The sequence below is a fragment of the Musca vetustissima genome, unplaced genomic scaffold (assembly GCF_032173495.1).
Source record: "Musca vetustissima isolate MV318-11 ecotype Yass unplaced genomic scaffold, APGP_CSIRO_Mvet_v1 utg23075, whole genome shotgun sequence".
In the NCBI taxonomy this organism is placed as follows: domain Eukaryota; kingdom Metazoa; phylum Arthropoda; class Insecta; order Diptera; family Muscidae; genus Musca; species Musca vetustissima.
This window is the reverse complement of record NW_026872615.1, coordinates 30,903-50,758: the sequence shown is the minus strand read 5'-3', so window position 1 is coordinate 50,758 and position 19,856 is coordinate 30,903. Positions and strand designations below refer to the sequence as shown.

Genomic DNA, 19,856 nt, shown 5'->3' with positions numbered 1-19,856 from the left:
GTGTTGGTTGAGAAAAGCACTACAGCAACAAAATTAAAACGCCAAAAAAATATGGGAAAAACTTTATTGAAATAAATTCATGTGACAGAGTGTGTTCGTGTGTGTGTGTGTGAGAGAGTTTTATAATAAAGAACATTTGTTTAGCATATATAGAGGATCACGTGGTTGACATTTGAAAACTTGTTGAAATTCTTTGGATTGTTTTAGAAAGGCGTGCAGGAAAGAGCGACGTTCTGTCGAGGGATTTAACTGGCAATCCAATAGGGTACTGGCAACGAAGTACAACTTTTCCATGGACATTTGTAAATGGCCCGCTTGCAAAAGGCGATCTAATTTCTGCATAAACTCCTCATCATGCTGCAGCCATTGTTTGTAGGTATACCAGGCCTGTTGTTGAGCCAATAATTTCAGAATTAAATTATTGAGATTAAATGACCGACTGGTGTTGGCATTCCCTGCAGTTTGTTGTCTTGCCAAACAACGTTCAAATGTGGCATATTGTCGATCCGAATCAGTACTTCTCCAGGCACCGGGTGTGGCATGGGCACCACCTATCATCATTTCGGCAAAATTTTGCCCAACCAAAACATAATTCAGTGGGGCACTTAAATTCTGCTGCTGTTGCATGATATTGTTAATGGTAAGGAAGCTTTCCATAAACATCTGAACACTGCGGCTAACTTGATTTGTGCCATGAGACCTGGGTTTTACCGAATCTGTATCCTGCTTGGATCTTTGCGATAAAAATCTTTGAATTTTTTCTAAGTTACGATAGAAATTACGTTTTGTAATTGCCAGGGATTCATATTCGGCATCCAGTTTGGCATCACCGTTCAGTGTCAGGTGCATAACACGTCCTAAAAATAGTTTTGAATTTTGTTGTGTGATTTCATCAATCCAGGGGGTGTTAGCCAATAGTTGATCATAGGATTGTCCCAGTTCGGAATACATTTGAGCCATTTGTACTTTATTGATGGCGGAACGTTCAACGATGTGTTTGTAGACCGGTCCGAAATAGGTTTCCGTGAGTTTTTGACAGTCGGAGGGTGTTTTGTCTGAAAAAAAATATATTAAAAAAAATAATAATAATAAACGGGTTTAAAACAAATACAGTTTTCAGAGGGTTCTATGACTCTCAGTCGTTGCACTTCAGTCGGAAAGCCTCTTAGTCTCGGCGATAATAATATTGAGCTTAAATAAAAGTGGTCAGCACTCTGACAGAATTGGCATAGGAAAGATGGCGAAGTTTTTTTAAACTCTTCTTAAAATAACAGGATGGAGATCCAAAAATATAATGCAGCCGAAATTCAAAAAGTCGAATTTTCTTTAAATTGAAATAAATTTAGTAAAGTCAGCGCTAAGGAGAAAAATAATAACTCAAATTATCGATTTATATATCGAACATTTTTCGGGTTGCATTTATAGAAATTCGACTGTAATATTATTTTTACAAAGCTTCAGTATTTTATTGAATATTCATTCAAGTTTTTGAAGCCCTATATCGATCTTTTGTGTGTCTGACTGTAATTGTTATAAAAATCCAATTACCGGAGGATAATTTTCTGTTATGGGACAAGGTTAGGAATTTTATGTTAAGGGTGTTTTTATTGCACTCCTTTTTTAGCTTTCGATGTATGTCCCAATACTTTTTTTCATTATTTTCAATTTTTTCCATTTCCACTTACCCATCAAATAGTCAATCCACAACCAATTCAAAAATCTCGTCAATGTTGTCGATTGCAACAACTCGAAATATTGTATCATTTTCGGCAGTTCCATGACAATAACGGTATCGGTATTTTTCAATGGCTTTCCCATCACTTTACGAAAATATGAATCCCAATCCAGTGGTGGCACTGAACCAAAATTTAAACCCTTAAAATCTTCATAGGTATATTCATTGATTTTCTCATCTGCCGCTATGGCAATTTTCATAATATCTCGTGAATTACGTTCAAAATTCAATATCTCCAATGCCACCAGACGGGCCTTGCCTGCATTCACATCGTACGCATGCATAATTTCACCCGACAACTGTTCGAATTTTCTCAGTGTAAAACGTATCGAATCATCTGGGCGTATCTGGACGATACGTTTATTGGAACGTAATTCAATTTGGGTCTTAAAAAAATACGGCACCCCAGCCTCATGGAATATACTGAGCACCTGTAACCAGGTCATGTTACGACGTTTCCGCAACATGGCCATGGAATCGTCAATGGCTGGCCAGCCACCAGATAAGCGATACATTAAAGTGCTTTTCAGATGATCCATCATGCGGGCATTCTGGCATGAATCGTAAAAATGCTTCACTTTCAATTCGGCATCCATGAGCTCCTCGTCGTTATTGGCCTCGAGAAATTTATTGAATTTCAATTGTTCCTGCTGTTGGCGTTTGTCATGCTGTGCCGGGGCGGTGGCATTTAGCGAGCGAGCACAAACATAACCGAAAAAATCCTCGCAGGGTTTTTTTGTTAAATCCAGCCATGATTCCAGTTCATAGGAAAAACGTAAAATGTCATTCTCTGTGGCAAGCTTATCAGTGGCAACAGCCACACCAGCAGCGGCAGCAACAACACCGCCGCCGCCGCCACTGCCAAATAGTCCCAGTGGGGGTGTTGTTGTTGCCATGAGCCCGAACAACAAAGATGCCAACACCGACAGCAACGAGTGATGTTGTTGTTTGTGGCGTGTTGAACTATCAAAGTGATAATGGCAAAACATATTGAAGTTTTTTTATGTTCTTTCTCTGATGTCTGCTTTCTGTGACACTTTTTGTTGTTTTTTCTGAGATGTCAATATAAAAAATTTATTTTCGTTATAAATTTAATATTCTTATTTTGTTTTTGGGCGAGGTTTTCTTATTTTTCCTCAAACTTTTTTAATAAAAAACTGAAACCCCGAGAACATTTGCTGCGTTACCGCAAATCTTATTTGCAAATTCATGCAACACCAAATATAAGTTAACACTTTCGTAACAAATTGCTAACTAACATGACACTTGGCAGCGTTACAACCAACAACTGTTTGTTTTGTAAGCCAAAAGGAACCTTTGCTTTTTAGATTACTTTTAAGTTTGGTGTTTTTTGTTGTTATTCTTGTTTTTACTGTTTGGAAAATGTTATTTTCTCGACAAAAAAATAAAACGAAACACAATCACTTTGGTTTTTTTTTTTTGCTTTGCTTCCGTTTTTAACCTTGTTTTTTAATTAAGTTTTCTATTCTATTTCTTTTTCTGGTATTGCGGAATACACACGCACGTACACTAGGAAAATACACAATTGTATGTTGTTTCTGTGTTTGCTTGTTTGTTTTTAGAAAGCGGTTTTTGCTACGTTCTTCATTAGAGATTTCCTTCTCGGTTAGATATTTGTTGTGCGGTTTCCCTCATTAGGATTGCAGCATTGAGCCACTGAGTGCACCAACGCTACTATATTTTTTTCTTTCGTTCGTTATTCGTTTCCTTGAAATACAATTTTATATTTATTTGAGAAAAATTCCACACACGTTTTCGTCTGATTTCTGTTGTTCTTGGCTTTTGCGCTAATCTCATACTAATGAATAATCTGTAACACAGCCAAAGCCAAAGAATTCAATTAAAAGAGCTCAAACATTTCTATCTCTCATCGGTGGCTGGCTGGTTGGCTGACTGGCTTTGCACAAAGAATTTCAAATGAGTTTTGTCGCAATTTCCATAGATAAGCCAGAGGTGGAGAGGTTAATATTGATTGAATGATCAAAAAACTGAAGAAAGAATAAAAATAGTTTTTGTTTTTTTTTGTGGGGTTTATTTTGTTGCAACCTTTTTTGTTGTTAATCAGTTCCAATGTGGGACACAATGAATGCAAAGATTATCAAGCTGCTGTTTCGATCTTGAACTTCTTGACTTGAAATTTGTATTGATTTGATTTTCAATAATACTTATCTCTATAGAAAATAAATAGTTGATTTGCCGGGGTGACCAGTCATTATGTAGAGCAGTGTTTACATAGTGAAGTCTGGAAATAATGATAAGAAAAGTTGTATTTAGAAAATAATACTTGAAACAAGTGAGAAATTTGTTATGTTCGACCGGCCCGAACATTAGGTGGGGATTCTAGATACTTAAAATCGATCATGGTATATTGTTGACTGAAAATTGGTATCAATTCGGTTGTAAAGTTGACCAAAATCTTTAAAATACAGAATAATAAGAGGTAATGGGAATAATTGGGACTACTGGCGTAACCTGGGGCCAATATTGATAGGGATTGGGGCCAATACCAGTAGGGAGATGCCAAATATTAAATTTTGTTGAAAAAATTTCTAAACTTCTATTCTGTGTTAAATATTATTGGAAGGAATGTATGATATTCCAAGAGAACCAACCAATTCCCCAGAATGCCGAACAACAGGGATATCATCATAAGAGAGCTACCACGAAATATGGGCTAATCCTGATTAATACAATATATTTAATTATGTCCCAAATTCCTCAAAAAGTCGGAAATTTCAGAATTTAAAAAATACATTTTATCATAGGCACCCACCCCACATTTTCCAAATAAAAGTATTCCCCCTCGAAAATATCAAATAAAAATTCAAGGAAACAATTATCTTTCAATAACAATTACTGTTTTCCTTTCCTTTATTTTTCCTAACATAATTAAAAACAAATAAAACCAAAAAGTCATTAAAGATTTTTGTTTTTTCAAAAAATTCTACAAACTAAGCAAATTAAAAATAATATTTATTTATTCAACCTCAATGACAGTCAAAACTTTAATAAAGATTGTCAACATTATTATGACAGGGTGTTCGCAAAAAGTGTTTTTTTAACTAGGCCTAATTTGAAAACTTTGGCAATTTTAATAAAATTGAAATGAAGATGATGGGAATAGAGGGAAATAAAAATGTCTCCTAAAATGGTAATCAAATTAAATGGTTTTGTGTTAAAAAAGAAATTGAATAAAAAATAAATGGTTTACATCTTCTTCTAGTAATAAAAAAATATTTATTGAAAATCAATTTAAATTCCTAAAACTTTTTTGAATATATTAAAAAAATAATATCTTCTAAATGACTCCAAATTCAAAAGATTGTCTATATTATAGAAGTATACATTTAAAATAATTTTTTTATTAAATTAAACTCAAAAGTTTGGCTATTTCAATAAAATTGAAATGAATATGACGAAAAAAAGTTAGAAATAAAAATTGTCTCCTAAAATGGTAATGAAACTAAATATTTGAAATTAAAATATTTATTGAAAATCAAATTAAATTACTATTTTTTTAAATTTTTTTTAACAAAATATTTCTGTAAATGACCCCAAATTCAAACATCAACTAATCGAATTTGATTTCGATTTTCCTCTGGAAATTTGAAATGTTTTACGACTTTTTGAGTAAATTAACGGATTAGTTCGGTAATGCATTAAGCTATGCAATCGAACATTTCTGTTTAATATAAAAGATGTTGCATATTTTCAGGCTAAAAATATCTTCAATGCAACGTAAAGCACATGGGCGACATTTTTAAATTTTAAAAAATATGTTAAAAAATATTGCATACTATCAGGCTAAAAAAAATTATACTTCAATACAACGTAAAGCAAATAGGCGACATTTTCAAAATTTTTGAATTATTTAGTTATACTACTTATACTACTCAATATCCCCAGTATATAAGTTATGTACTCAACATTTTTTTAGTTTCACAAAAATATTAATAAAAATATTTTTTTCTTCAAAAAAATTTACAGGCGCCGTAGGTGGTGATGGCGGTGATGATGCCGACGATAAGGAAAAGGCAGAGGAGGAGGAGAGAGAACGTCAGGAGGCCATCCGTGAGGCCGAAGAACGACGCAAGGAGAAGCATCGTCGCATGGAAGAGGAGCGTGAGAAAATGCGACAAGATATTCGTGATAAGGTAAGTGGGCGAAATAATATAGGCAAAATAATAATGTATGAAATTATAACAAATGAAATAAAGTCAATCAATGAATATTGATATATTCCTAGGAAAAAAATATGAGAAAAAAAAACTATGATTCAAGGATCAGGTGAATAACAAATTACCAGATTTTAATAAAAATTGATAGAAGTGAATAGAATTTTATATAAAGTAAACATATATTGAAAAAGAATCCAAAATTAAAACATACACAAACAGGCAATACCTAGATCCAGGAAACGCCTTGGAAATTACCTTTTAAAATATTGCCCCATATTGGCAATGAATACATTTTCAATTCCATTTGAAACATAATAAAATTCATTGCTAACGGGTGTGGTATTACAAATTGGATATAACAGTCCACATTTTTGTAAAGCATAAACAAACTACTAGTAGACAATTTACAATGAGAAAACCTTCATTGACCCTTTTACGAAATTTTGAATACACACCAGCCGGTGAAAGGTATATAAATTTAGATATAATAAGAACCGTTTTGTTGTACGATTTATTGCCATTATAAAGGTAGCGTCATAGAAGTTCTGCTCTAGATACCAAACTTTAATCATTAAAGAAATTTTGGAATGCAAAAAAAATAAGATAATCGCTTGCTGTCAAGTCCAGACTGGCGGATACAGTAAAACTTCCCAAACATGCTACCGAAGTTTCTGGCGAGTCACTGTAGAAGTGTGTGATCTAGCGTTGTCCTGGTGGAACACGACACCTCTCCTGTTGGCCACTTCTGGCCGCTTTGTTCTTTGTTCACTTCAATTTTTAACACCCTGTAACTCACATCTGAATGCACCAAACAAAAAACAGCAAAATAATTTTTTTACTGCAAAATATCACCACCCATCGAGCATATATCTGAAATTGTTTGATCGATATTTTACGGGAAATCTATCAGTACAGCCATCTGTCGAAAAAATAAGGGATTTCTTTTTCCCCAACCTAATATTTTGATCTAATTTTTCCATGTAGGATATGTGATTGGGTTCTATCAATCCAAATGTTTGGATGATGCTAATCGGTCCGGCCTTAAACCCATAAACCCATATTTTATGGGTACTAATCTCCAACTAAATTCAAACGTCTCCACTCTATTCTACCGATATCAATTTCGAAAAGAGATACTTTATGTGATTTCTATATTTTTATTTAAATTCCCTGACTTTTTGTATACAGAATACATCTTGTCGGTGTAAACAAAACGTTAAGACTATTTGAAAATTAAAATCCAAATACAACTTCTTCATTTCTCGAACTCAGACTCCAACTTCATTTAAACACCCCAACTTGACGTTTAGTATTTTTCTGTTAATTATAAACCTGGTACAAATAAATCAACATAGATTCTATCAATAAAACAAACAAACATAGAAATAATTTCAATCGTTTCCCCCCAAACAACAAACAGTAACCCTCATTTCCACCCGCTACAATTTACATGTTTTATGAATCGGTTGTTTGTTTGTGTGTTTCTGTATTCCCCATTTCTGTTTTTTTTCACATCTATTAATAGTGATCTGGACTAATTAGTGAAAATTTTCTGCAAATAGAAAATTTGCCAATTACCCTAATTATGCTACTACCCAATTAAACGTGTATTTTTTCGCTATGCATCATTTGTAAAGAAGGACAACATAAAAAAGCAACAACCAACAACGACAGCAGCAACTACCAACCAGCCAACAACAAATATTAATTAAATATTCTCCGTACTTCTAATGCCAGCTATTCACCTCGGCAACAGCAGCAGCAGCAGTACACTCGGAGTTCAAATTGACTCTAGTAGGGAGTCCTTTTTATATGAGTGACTCCCTAACGGAGTCAGATTGAATTACTTGGTGTCAAAGTACAGCAACAAAAAAAAAACGACAACAACAAAATAACAGTGATAATGACAACAAACTAAATACAGCTGTGTTTGTGTTATCAAAAAGTGTAAATTTGCTTCTATTTCAGTATAAAATGACAACAAAGAATTATTAGTGAATTATAAAAAACTGTGTGTGAACAATATAATAAAAATAAACTCACTAAATAATAAAAAAATTAAAATGAAAATTGAATAGTGTAATTAGAAAAATTAATATAATGATTATAATGGCAAACGAACCAAATGTGTCATTTGTTTGTACAGCTGGCAATGTGTGTGTTTGTGTAATTTTCTTTTTCATATAAATTGTATGCGGTCAACAAATAATTAGAAACTATTTCAAATTACGTGCCTTTAGGTTTTGAACATTATAACGGGTTTTGTTGCAAATAATTGAAAAATATATATTTGTATTTGTTTTTAGTTTCCTGTCAATAAATTCTAATTTACATTTCGCTTGTGAGCAGGATAGACACCAGGAGGTTACCACATATTATATTAATTACATTTTCTTTTTTTATGATGAGGAAAATATAAATTTATAAATTTCTACACGGCTTTTGCTCTCTAAAATCTCTAATAAAGGGAAGCCGAAAAGAATCTCAATGTCAACGCTATACTATTTCCAACTTCTAAATATTCATAGAATATTCTTGAGCATAATAAAATATTATGTTGATTTAGCCAAGTATGTCTGTATATGAAAATCATGATAGAGCCCACAATATATGAGATAGAGCTTTGGAAGTTTACACATAAATTGCTACTAATCCTATAATGTTTGGTATGGAAAATGATATATAGGTCCACATTTAGGTATATCCTTCATAAAGGTGTAGCCCCCAATATTTGGTATTTCGCCAACGTTTTTCAAACAAATATACAGTAATTTAATATTTTCAGTAGGTAGGTTGTGACTTCTGAAAATTGATACACTTTACAGTATAGCCCCCAAGTTCGTTATTCTCAAATTTCGGCATTCTGAGGAGTAGTCATATAATTATACCCTACACAACTATGTTGTGAGGGTATTATAGCTTATAGCTATAGCTGGGTCGATCTAGATATGTGTATCCTTCCGCCTGTCCATTATAATTTGTAAATACGATGCAGGCCATAGTTATGAACCATTACCATTGATATTTTCCAAATTTGGCCAAAAATACCCCAACTATTTTTGGTAAAGAGCCGTTAATATTTAGGGGATGAAATGGACCAAAAACTTTACTTTTGTTTGTTTTTTTGGTCACTCTAGAGGCAACAATTATGACCCGAACGTCACGGAATTTTTAATCGAAAATGGGGTCCAACCATAAAATAAACATGACTGTTTTGATGAAGATCGGTCAATAATTAGCGAGTCAAAGGGACCCAGATTTTTGTGTCAAAAATTGCAAAATTTCTATTCTGTGGCGTATATATATACTCTTCTGAAGGGCGTAGACTCGATAAGACCTTTAAATTGATACCAATTATATTGTGAGAGTTATACTAAAATAATTCCAGATGTCTACGTATTTTATTTGATTAGTATTACGGATACAACACTAAAATACGAAAATGATGTACGGATCGCTATGAATTTTTTGCATGAGGTTCCGGATGACGCCTACAAATTTTGGTGGTGGTGCTATGATATTTAGGGGATGGAATGGTTCAAAAACATTTTTCTAGATCGTTTTCTAGTAGCTCTCGAAAACATGTTTTTGAAAATAAACATGAGGAGGAGCTGTTGATCTCTTATCAATTATATCTGCAGAAAATTAGAGTACGGGGGTAGTTGTATAGGGTATCATATTGTCGGGCTCGTCCGACTATATCTTTGGTTCTGATTGGGTGACAAGTACTTCTTAAATAAAATAACCAATATCGGCCCATAATCGAGTATAGTCCCGATATAATGGTTCCGCCTAATTTTTGGATTTTGCCCCATAAAAAAGATCCAATCGATTTTACGTATTTGGAAATTCGATCTCATGGTGGAGGATATAAAAAGTTCGGCCAGTAGTAGTAGAAATGCACAATTATTGTGAAATTTTTATAAAATCAAACGACGCTGAGGACGTGGCTCACTAAAATAGTTTCAAGTATTTCTTTCAGATTTTTATATTAGTGTAGATAGTAAATAAAAAAAAACAATTAAATGCGACGCTAAGTTCGTGCAGCAAGGACTTCTTAAACCAACATTATACCTAATTTCTATATCAGGATAATTATGATTCCAAATTGCCGAATTATAGAAGTTAGGTTGTCAAAACATGGATCTGTGTTGTAAATTTATTGTTAGGAGATTCATTTATCCATTAGGAAATTCAGGACCTTCAAAATCTCTGTATATTTATGTCAATAAATGAACCTATATTGAAATATTGCGGCAAAGGCATTATCGTCCATCGTAGGCAATCCTAGGACTTTACTGAGTTCAAAAATCGATTTGCACATGAGATGTCAATTTGGTTCGGCATATCTGAAGCTGTACTATGATGCCATAACTACATGAAAGGATAGATAGGCATACATTTAACAAATACAGAAACATATTCATCACTGGTTAAGTAGGTGTAGTATATAAAACCTCTCATAGTAGTATATAAAATCCCCCGCTCTACCATAAAATAAACCATTTCATACTTGTCAGAGCCTTAACATTCTAAGCAATTCAATTTGTTACTTTAAATTTTAAACTAATTTAATTGAAAAATAAGACGCTTTGATATGAAATCTAAAATGCCTCCTCGAATTTTTCTTTTATTCAAAGAAAACTTTTCTGAAATTCCAAGAAAATTCCAAGGCATTTCCAATTTTTTACACTTATTTAAGGGGACCCCCCCATTCTCGGGGTCAAAATTTTTGTTGATATAATTCGAATCTACACTGATTAAAGAATGTCTCTACAAAATTTCAAGTGAAAATCTCAAGAACTCTTGAAGATATATCCGATTTATTGTGTCAGCATCAAGTGACGGCTGAAGGGCTTCTCAAACTTAAAACGCGTTTTTCTCTAAACATTTTTTTTGCGAATGGCGGGCACGATAACTCAAAAGCTAATAATCCAATCGGTTTAAAATTTTGCAACGTTTCTCTGGGAGTGTATAGCTCTAGTATGAACTAGGATAAAGCCAATCGGTGAAGATCTTCCTTATTTTTTAACTTGGTTTTTGGTAAAAAATCGGCGATTTTCCAAAAATATTTTTTCAAAGGTCCACCAATTTGTTAATTTTAGAGCGAAGTCAATAATCCTTTCATACGAGAGCCAAATTTAATCTTTCTAACACCGTTGGAATTTTCGGATTCCGATGTTCCAGTGAGGAGTTATCATGCCCGCCATCAAAAATAAGGACTTTTCTTTAATTACAAAAAACAACAACAAAACAATAACAAAAATTTTTTGTAAATTATTTTTCTTCTCTTTTAAATCTTCAAATATGTATGTGCAAAGTTACAAACCTTAACAAGCTTTGGTATTGATTTACCAGCCCATTGAAAATCTTGAAAAATTAAAATCGAGAATGGGTGGGGTTCCCTTAAGTGAAAATTCTTAAAAGTACCAGCCGTTTTATTACCATGGCTTTATACTTGGTAATCTAAATATTTATATTGCCCTTATCTATATTTTAATGGGTAATTTTATGCCACCACTAATCTTCATTGATTTTAAGAAAATTAACTTAAGAACACCTCAACAACAGCAACAACATTACAGGTAAACTTGTGATTAGAGAAAATGTGTTTGTGTGTGTTGGCTGGCTGGCTGGCTGTGTAAATACCCAGCAAAGATTACTCCGTTCTATACTCAAATGCTGGTCATTAACTAACAAATTATTTACTTAACTAAGAAGCAATCAATGGTCAAAATCAAGAATGATTGTTGGTTGCTTCAATTACGGCAATGATCAAATGCGAAACTCTTCGCCAATGGCTATGAGCAGGCAAGACAAACGTTTTGCCAATGGGATAAAAGCATAAATGAATTGAATTTCAGACAGTGAAATGTAAAGATACGACCAACTTTGTATATTCGATGTGTATGAATTCGATGAATAAAGAAATTCGTGTAACCATGGAAATTGCTGCTGTTGTTGTTTATTTATGTTTGTTGATCAAGATAAATACAGCACACCCACCCGAAATCGCACAAACACTCCAATGCGAACGCACATTCATACACACAAGCAATTGCCCATGGTACAAAAGTGTATCTTCTTAATAATGGCTGTTAAGGTGTAACAATTACCTTCATCCACATTCACTTCGTGGTATCATAAATAAGTTCAATTTTCTACGTATATAAATTAAACGGGTATCTGACGCCATTAATTTAATGTTTATTGAGTTAATTAAGGAAACGCTATGCACCACCTACTTGCTGCCGCTAATAAGTGAAAAACAAGCTAAAATATTTATTATCACGGGAAGGCGTAAAATTCCATGTAATCGTATAGAAATGGAAAAAAATTAAATTTCGTAAATTTATTGATATGAATTATTTAATTGGGAACTTAAAGAAGATTGCCTTTTTAAGATTATGAGACTGTTTATGAGAAGTAATTATTGTGTGTGTCTTTAAATTTTCGAATAATCAGATATTTAAAAAACAGTAAGAAATATATCAAAGTCAGACGGGGCTGAATATATGATACCTTACAAAATGCTCTATATATGCAGGAGAAGATAAAATCGCTTATCAATTTAGACTTTGATGCACCATTCGTATAAAATCAGGCGAAAGTATTTATGAGACCAATGTCTAATTATGAACCAGTAAGGAAAGTACTAAAGTCGGTCTGGGCCGCCTATATGATACCCTTCACCACTTTGGGTATATTCAACTGATGTATCCTCACAGACGTTCCCTTTTCGAAGGAAATCTGAACCGATTTTACGAAACATGACACACATCATTCCAGACTCAATCGATTACGCTAGGGGCTTTGGAGCACCATTTACAAAAAATCGGACGAAAATATATATGGGAGCTATTTCTATATCTGAAGCAATTTTCTCCAATTTCAATAGGGCTCATTCTTGGGCCAAGTAAATAAGATGTACCGAATTTTATATCAATATTATCACATTCGGCTCTCTCCTGATTTGTATACTCAAAAGAAAAACTCACTTTTATTTTAGTGTGCATAATTCCATATGTCTCTAGTTTAGAACTTTAAAAAAGTGTAGGGCTCTAAATATTGGCTTTATTTCAATTTTTATATTTTAAACCTAAATTCAAAAACCTAAAATTAAAACATATTGTTTTAATAAAATATATTTTTTTAATTTCCCTTACAGTATAACATCAAGAAGAAAGAAGAGGTAGTAGAACAACAGATGATGCCACAAGAGGAGCCAAATCCACTGATGCGGAAAAAGAAAACGCCAGAAGAATTGGCTGCCGAGGCCGAGCAAGAAGAACTTGATGATTTCACGAGTAAGTTCAATTTTCATTATTGCATTTTTCTTGGCTATTCTATCTTTTCAGAACACAACAGATGTATTTCTTTTTTTGATAACATTGTTTGGTTTATTTTCTTTCGAATCAAGTTTTAACAACACACCTTTTCTATCTCACCCAAAAAAAGTATTACTATCTAACTCTTATTAACCCCATAACCAAAGAGAAAGAAATACAACAACTAACAAATATCCTAACGTAAATTAATAATAATAACAACAACAGCAAAACAAAAACCAGTCACTACTAACTAACAACTTTATTTTTCTACGTTGAAATTCTGTTTTGTATTAATTCCAAATGAAATGCATTCTATCTCCTCTGGTCCTTTACTTCTTTTTTCGATAAAGCAAAACTTAAAGTACAACAAACTAAGCCTATATATATATATTTTCTATATCTATATTAAAAAGTATAAAATAATAAAATTTCCAATTTTTTATCACATACTAAAAACCAGTATAACAAAGCCAACAACTACAACAAATATTACAATAACAAATGAGAATGTTTTTCACTACAAGATATTATTAAAAATAAAAAAGTAGAATTCGTATTTTGTGTTTACGTTTTTTTCTAGAATTATTTTTCAATGTGCGTGTGTATGTGTTACAACAGCAACAAAAAGAACACAACAACAACGTTTTACCATCACAATAACAAACTATTTTTTTGTTAATATTTCTACGATCTATTAAACACACACAATAAATTTTTAAATTGCTTTATCTACGTCACATAATTTTTCTTCTATAACTTCTGAATATGTATATGTAAAAGTTGTACTTTCTGCTAACTTCTTTCGACTTTCTTCTCTTAAATCTCTATTCTACCACTACTACTAATACTACTACTTCGAAACAAACCTAGTTTTATCTATTAAATGAGCTACGACAACAAATACAAAAGATAAATGTTAAACATTATTATAAAAAATAAATCATATCAACAAGATTAACATGGTTATAATTTAAGAAAATTTCAAAACTGTATTGAACTATTTTTGTTAACATATATTTTTTATTTGAAATATAAGCTGCATATGAAATATAAGGCTGCAACAATTTAGTACAATTTAGTAAAACCAAATTGGTAATTTTGCAATAGAACACTTAAGCCAAAGTGGGACTATTTTAAGTTCTAAACTGAGTGAGACTCGACCTTAACTACGAGCACTTTGGTACGGCAAAAATGTGCCTCGCCGAAATAGTGGCTTTAGAATCCATGTTTTTTGAACCAAATCCTTCTCACAAACTTAGGAGTCGATTTAGAGAGCACGATAACACGTGAAGATATAAACAAATTCCAACCAAAACTTGCGCATCGCGATATTTTTCTTAAAATTTGTTCAAGTTCGAAGATGGGGAATATCGGTCCACTCCTTCTGGTACCTCCCACACAAAATGGTCCAAATTGTGCAAAAATCATTTTATAACATTAGGTTGGGGAAAAACAAATCCATTATTTTATATGAACTGTATATATAGGACTTAATTTAACATGCTTCGGAATGTCCGATTTGGGCCAAATATGAACCGTTTTGGTGCCACTTTATAGGTCCTGCTCTCTATTTACAAAAAACTCTAGTTGTCGATTTTCAAAATCCTGTATGGCGGATGCATTAAAACTTCCCCAATTGCTATCTTCAAACGGACCAGTTGTTGACAGTAGAGATCAGAATTTAGCGTTTGGCCATATGGAAGCAACTTATAATAAATAATCCCCTTCCAGTCCCACCAAATGCATAGCAGAACCTTCCTCGCCGTTAGTCCTGGTTTGGCCACCGGTTGAGGTGCTTCGCCGCTCTTTGACCACGATCGTTTTCGCATGATCCATTCTCATCTCCAGTCACCATCCTTTTAAAAGATGGGTCTATCTCATTCCGTTTGGCCAAGGCTTCGCAGATTGAAATTCGATACATCCAATTTTTCTGTTAATTGGTGTGGCACCCAAACATCGAGCTTATTTTTGAATCCAAGTTTATGTAATTGGTTTAAAACAGTTTTATGGTCGATTTTTAGCTCCTGGGCGGTAATACGACTGCTAACATGCCGGTCAACTTCGATAATTTCTCCGATTTTATCGACATTTTCGACGAACGGCATTGATTTATTTTTTCCCCAATCAAATATATGGGAGCTATAACTAAATCTGAACCGGGTTTCATCAATGCCAGTCGGATTCATTCTTGGGCCAAGCAAGAAGGTTGTACCAAATTTCATCCACATCGGATTATAAATGCGTCCTCTGCTTTGTATACAATTTAACATAAACTGACGGACGGACATGCATAAATCGACTTAGAAAGTGATTCTGTGCATATTCCCAAAAGGAACTATGGATCTATCTCGTTTCCTTTTTCATGTTACAAACATATAAACAAAGACATAATACTCTGTACTAAAGTGTGGTGAAATATCTTTGCCAAAAATTTTCGATGTAGATCCATCTTTGGACAAATTTCCTTATATAAAGAAAAATCAGACAAATTATCAGCATTTTAAAGGTTTTAGTCCCGAAGAGGACGAAATTTATCATTTCCGATTTCACGAAAATAAAATATTTCTTTCCAGAAAGTTTTCAATACAGGTTCATGTTTTACGTGGCTCTCATGCAAAGGCCCGTTTAGGTTTCTTTACTTTAGCAACCCAGCTTTTGAACTTGAGTGTCTATACTTTGGCATATGAAGATCCCGACCTGTTTAGGAACGTTTACATGCACACCACACGCTGGAGGGTATAAAAAGCTCTACCAAATTGAACTTAACAGCGTTTTTACTTGTTGTCAACTAACCTGGTGCAGCGTATATAGTATTTTTAATAAAAAACTTACCAACTTAAATTATAACCATGTTCAACCTTATTTTGTTCTACAACAAAACTTTACTAAGATATATCAACAGCAATGCCGCATGACCAACGCAAGACTACGAACGTCGTCTTCAAAATACGGGTTATTAATGATGAAAACTAAATATTGTAAGTTTTTTGTGGATATTTGTCAAAATGGTTTATTTACAAAAGTAAATGTAAACCTTTTAAGTTTTGAGAACAAATATTCCAAGCATACAATGTTTTAAAATCACATTAATGACCTTCCAACTTCTTTTCTCTCAAATTAAACTACGAAATAAATTCAAACATAACACAACAATTAACAACAAAATCAAATCACAATAACAACACAATTTTAATTTTTTGAAATAATTTAATTATTTAAATAAATTATTTATTATATTTTGTATGTGTGCTAGAGTATGAATAACATATAAATACGCTAGTACAATTGTGTATGTGTTGTAATAAGAAAAACAAATAATAATTTATATTAGAATCATGACATTTTGTTGTGAATAAAAATAGAATACAAACAAACAATGCCAGTGTCATCGGCTAATTTTTTATAATCCTCTAATGAGAAATTTTCGATTCAAAGGACTTTTTCGGTTAATAAATCTTATAATTATATTTTTGTTACTTCATTATTTATTTCATGTTATTTTTATTTCGTTTCGATTTTCTACTTAATTGTAAGTAAAATGCAGTAGGTGTTTTGGGCGTATACGTACTAAAATTAATATATAATAAACATACGCTCCATAGTACTCTCTCGCCGTTTGCATTACTAATACGCCACCGGACTCATTGAACAAAAAATAAATAAATGTAAAATTAAATGATAGATTTTGCTCTGAAAAACCTTGTTCTACAATTTAATATATTAAAATAATTTAAAAAAAAATTCATGAGAAGAAATTCTTTTCAGTCATAATTTTAATTTTTTTACTTTTCAATTTCTTATACCGAAAAAGTTCTTCGTTTCTTTAGTTCTGTACGTTAGAGGGTTACTTTATACATTTTGTATTTGTAGTGATAAAATTCATTTCAAATTAAAAAAAAAAACGTCAACTCATTTTTTCCACTATCCTTTCTATGAAACCAAAAATCTATCGCTACTATCGTTTTCCTGTATATCTATCACTAAAAAATGTTTCCCCAATAACAAAAATTTAAGTCAGAAAAAAACTACACAAACAAAGAACAAAAAGTAAAACTGTGTCTATTTATATATACTCTAAATTCTCTGCTATAACTTATTTTAATACTTTTTTTATAATTTTCAAAAAAAAAAAACAATATTAGTTTTATTATTTTTGCTGCTTGAGTTATGTGCACATTTTCCTTTCCAATTGATGTTTGCACGTTAGATTATCCTTGATTGCAAATTTTTTTCGATTTCGCATATATTTTTCGATGTTTTATGAAATAAAATATGGGCATATGGGTCATAACATTAAAAAATATCACCACACAATTTCATTTCCAAATACATTTTTTAATTATATCTGAGAGGATTAATTTCTTTTGGACAAGAACGAAATATTATAAAATAAATGTCACTTCCTTTTCGAAGCGTGTTAAACTGTTGAATTCCGAACCAAAAAACATATTTTTAAAAATTTCACACAAAGCAGACCTTTCCCCAAGCCAAGAACATTTTGGGTTTAGCATGTTCAGATTTTGGATGGTGGAAAATTCCTTTAAGAGATGACAGCTCTTGGCGAGTATATAAAGAACCCGGAAGGACAATATTGCCATAGGTCAAGTTTTATGTTTTTACTGTAAACATATTTTTGTTTTGCGGCCCTTGAAAATTATTTTTGGGATTACATGTCTGTAGTCAAATTGAGGATTATTTTTTGAGAACACTTCGTCCTTCTAATTCGACTCTTTTCATGCCATTTTTGTTATTGAAATTTGACATGATTTTTTTGCTTTTGGGCATTTCTATTAGGATGATTGGGCTTTAGTTTCAATTTCATGTCCATACACCTATTATTCGTCATCAGTTATGACGCTTTTAGGGGAATCCGGAATTTTGAGGATTATTCTTGTAGAACACTTTGTCTATCTAACTCGACTTCGTGTGTGTAATTTTTCTGGCACTTGACTTCCTTTTTTTGGTCTTGGATTTTCCATTGGGCTTTGTTTTCAATGCTTCCATGATTCGTCAACAGTTGTGTCATTTTTGAAGAAATGCGAATCTTCCATCAGCTCTTGAGCGATTTCAATGCTCAAAATTTTTCATGTTGGGAATAATCTTTACTACCGCATGTTACATACCTTAAAAACTCTAAAATTGCTTGCCACAAACCGAAAGATATGCCAATATCATTAGTAACCTTGCTGATTGTGATTAAACGAATAATATCAAAAATAAATTCATCTTATATATTTCTATACAGATGTATGCTAAACAAAACGTGTTCACATTAAAAGCAGTTTTCAAAAAAAAAAAAAAAATCAAAAAAGTTTAAAACACAACAGACACAACTCTAATAAGTCAAAGTACCTGGTAATATAATACCAGATTTAAGTTTCATTTCGAAAAAAATCTCTCTTCGAAATTAAAATGCAATTTTAATGAGTTTTAAGAGATTAAAACACCCAGGCAGACTCCACTATATGAACAACTACGCAAAAAATCCCCAGTCAACAAACTTTGGCCAACTTTAATTTTATCCATTTACCATTTCCCCCAATTCACACACTTCCTGTCTAGAATCAAATTATTACCACTCACCAGAGAGAGGTGTACATTTAATTCATATGATTAACATTTGTTGGACATTCGTTATCCTACCATTGGCTAAGAGGATACTGCCATCAATCTCAGCACAGCAAGAAGGTATTTTTTTATTATTTATTTTCTACATGTCAATGTTCGTAGTCGTTCTCAGATTACACACACACCCCGGAATTGTAAAAGTTAAGTGTGGAGATATTGCTGTTTTTGTGTGCTTGCATTTTAATTGAAAAACTGTTAAGCCAGAAAACTTTTCGCATAAAATGAAAATAAAGAACCGAACCGAAAAAAAATCTCAGATAGGAGACCCGACAAGGAATTTCAGAGTAAATCTCAATTAAAAATGGAATATTTAAAAGGTTGTGAATTGCCATCAAGGGAAGAGAAACGGGAAACATTCGAGCATGTTTTCGTAAAAAATTAACACAAGTGTCCTTAATGTAAAATGGCTTTACAAAAGTGGTTGCGAGAAGAAAAAAATACAAAATTAGCGGCACACAGCATGACCAAAACAGTAAGAATTTTTAAGGGACAAAAATGTCAAGACTGGCATGTTGGGTTTTTTTTCATTTGGTTAAGGTTGCTATGTTTGCATAGCCTCTTTTTTAGTTTTACCTGAAAATCTGCTGCTTGAGAGCAACTAAAATAATTTATGCTGTATGCATTTAAATTCATTTTGAGACTGTAGAATAGCATCCATATATTCAAGGAGAATTTAAAGAAATCAAGGTGATCTTAAGAAGATTTTAAGCATTAGGTAAAAAATACAAGATAAGTTAGACTGTAAGCGCCCCTAATTAAAGGTTTTCACCAGAATGGATGTATGACACTAAAAATACCAGTTTGTTTTTTAGATTCACCGCATCATATTGAAACAAATTAAAATTTCAATTGCATTCGGTATAAAATTTAGTTGTAGAAAATTAAAGCAAACAAACATATATTCATTAATGCTTTTTCTTACTGCACACAATTTTGTAGCACCGCTTACAGACAGAATATATA

The 19,856-nt window shown here is 32.5% G+C and overlaps 2 protein-coding genes across 6 annotated transcripts in view; one reads left to right on the top strand and one right to left on the bottom strand.

Annotated features, from left to right (window-relative positions):
* The window catches only part of LOC133332061 (complexin), an 88,100-nt gene that overhangs the window by 65,761 nt on the left and 2,483 nt on the right, over positions 1–19,856 (top strand). For 4 of the 5 annotated variants that reach the window (XM_061540475.1, XM_061540545.1, XM_061540618.1 and 1 more), the window contains exons 2-3: positions 5,744–5,910; positions 13,103–13,241. In XM_061540475.1, the coding sequence (XP_061396459.1) occupies positions 5,744–5,910; positions 13,103–13,241 (306 nt within the window). The remainder of the gene's footprint in view (positions 1–5,743; positions 5,911–13,102; positions 13,242–19,856) is intronic. The other variant, XM_061540697.1, reaches the window with a different exon arrangement.
* On the bottom strand, positions 101–2,724 carry LOC133331957 (neprilysin-3). The gene is made up of 2 exons (XM_061540375.1): positions 1,686–2,724; positions 101–1,055 (listed from the first exon to the last, which is right to left on the bottom strand). The coding sequence occupies exons 1-2, from the start codon at positions 2,722–2,724 to the stop codon at positions 121–123; spliced, it is 1,974 nt and encodes a 657-aa protein (XP_061396359.1). The 3' UTR covers positions 101–120.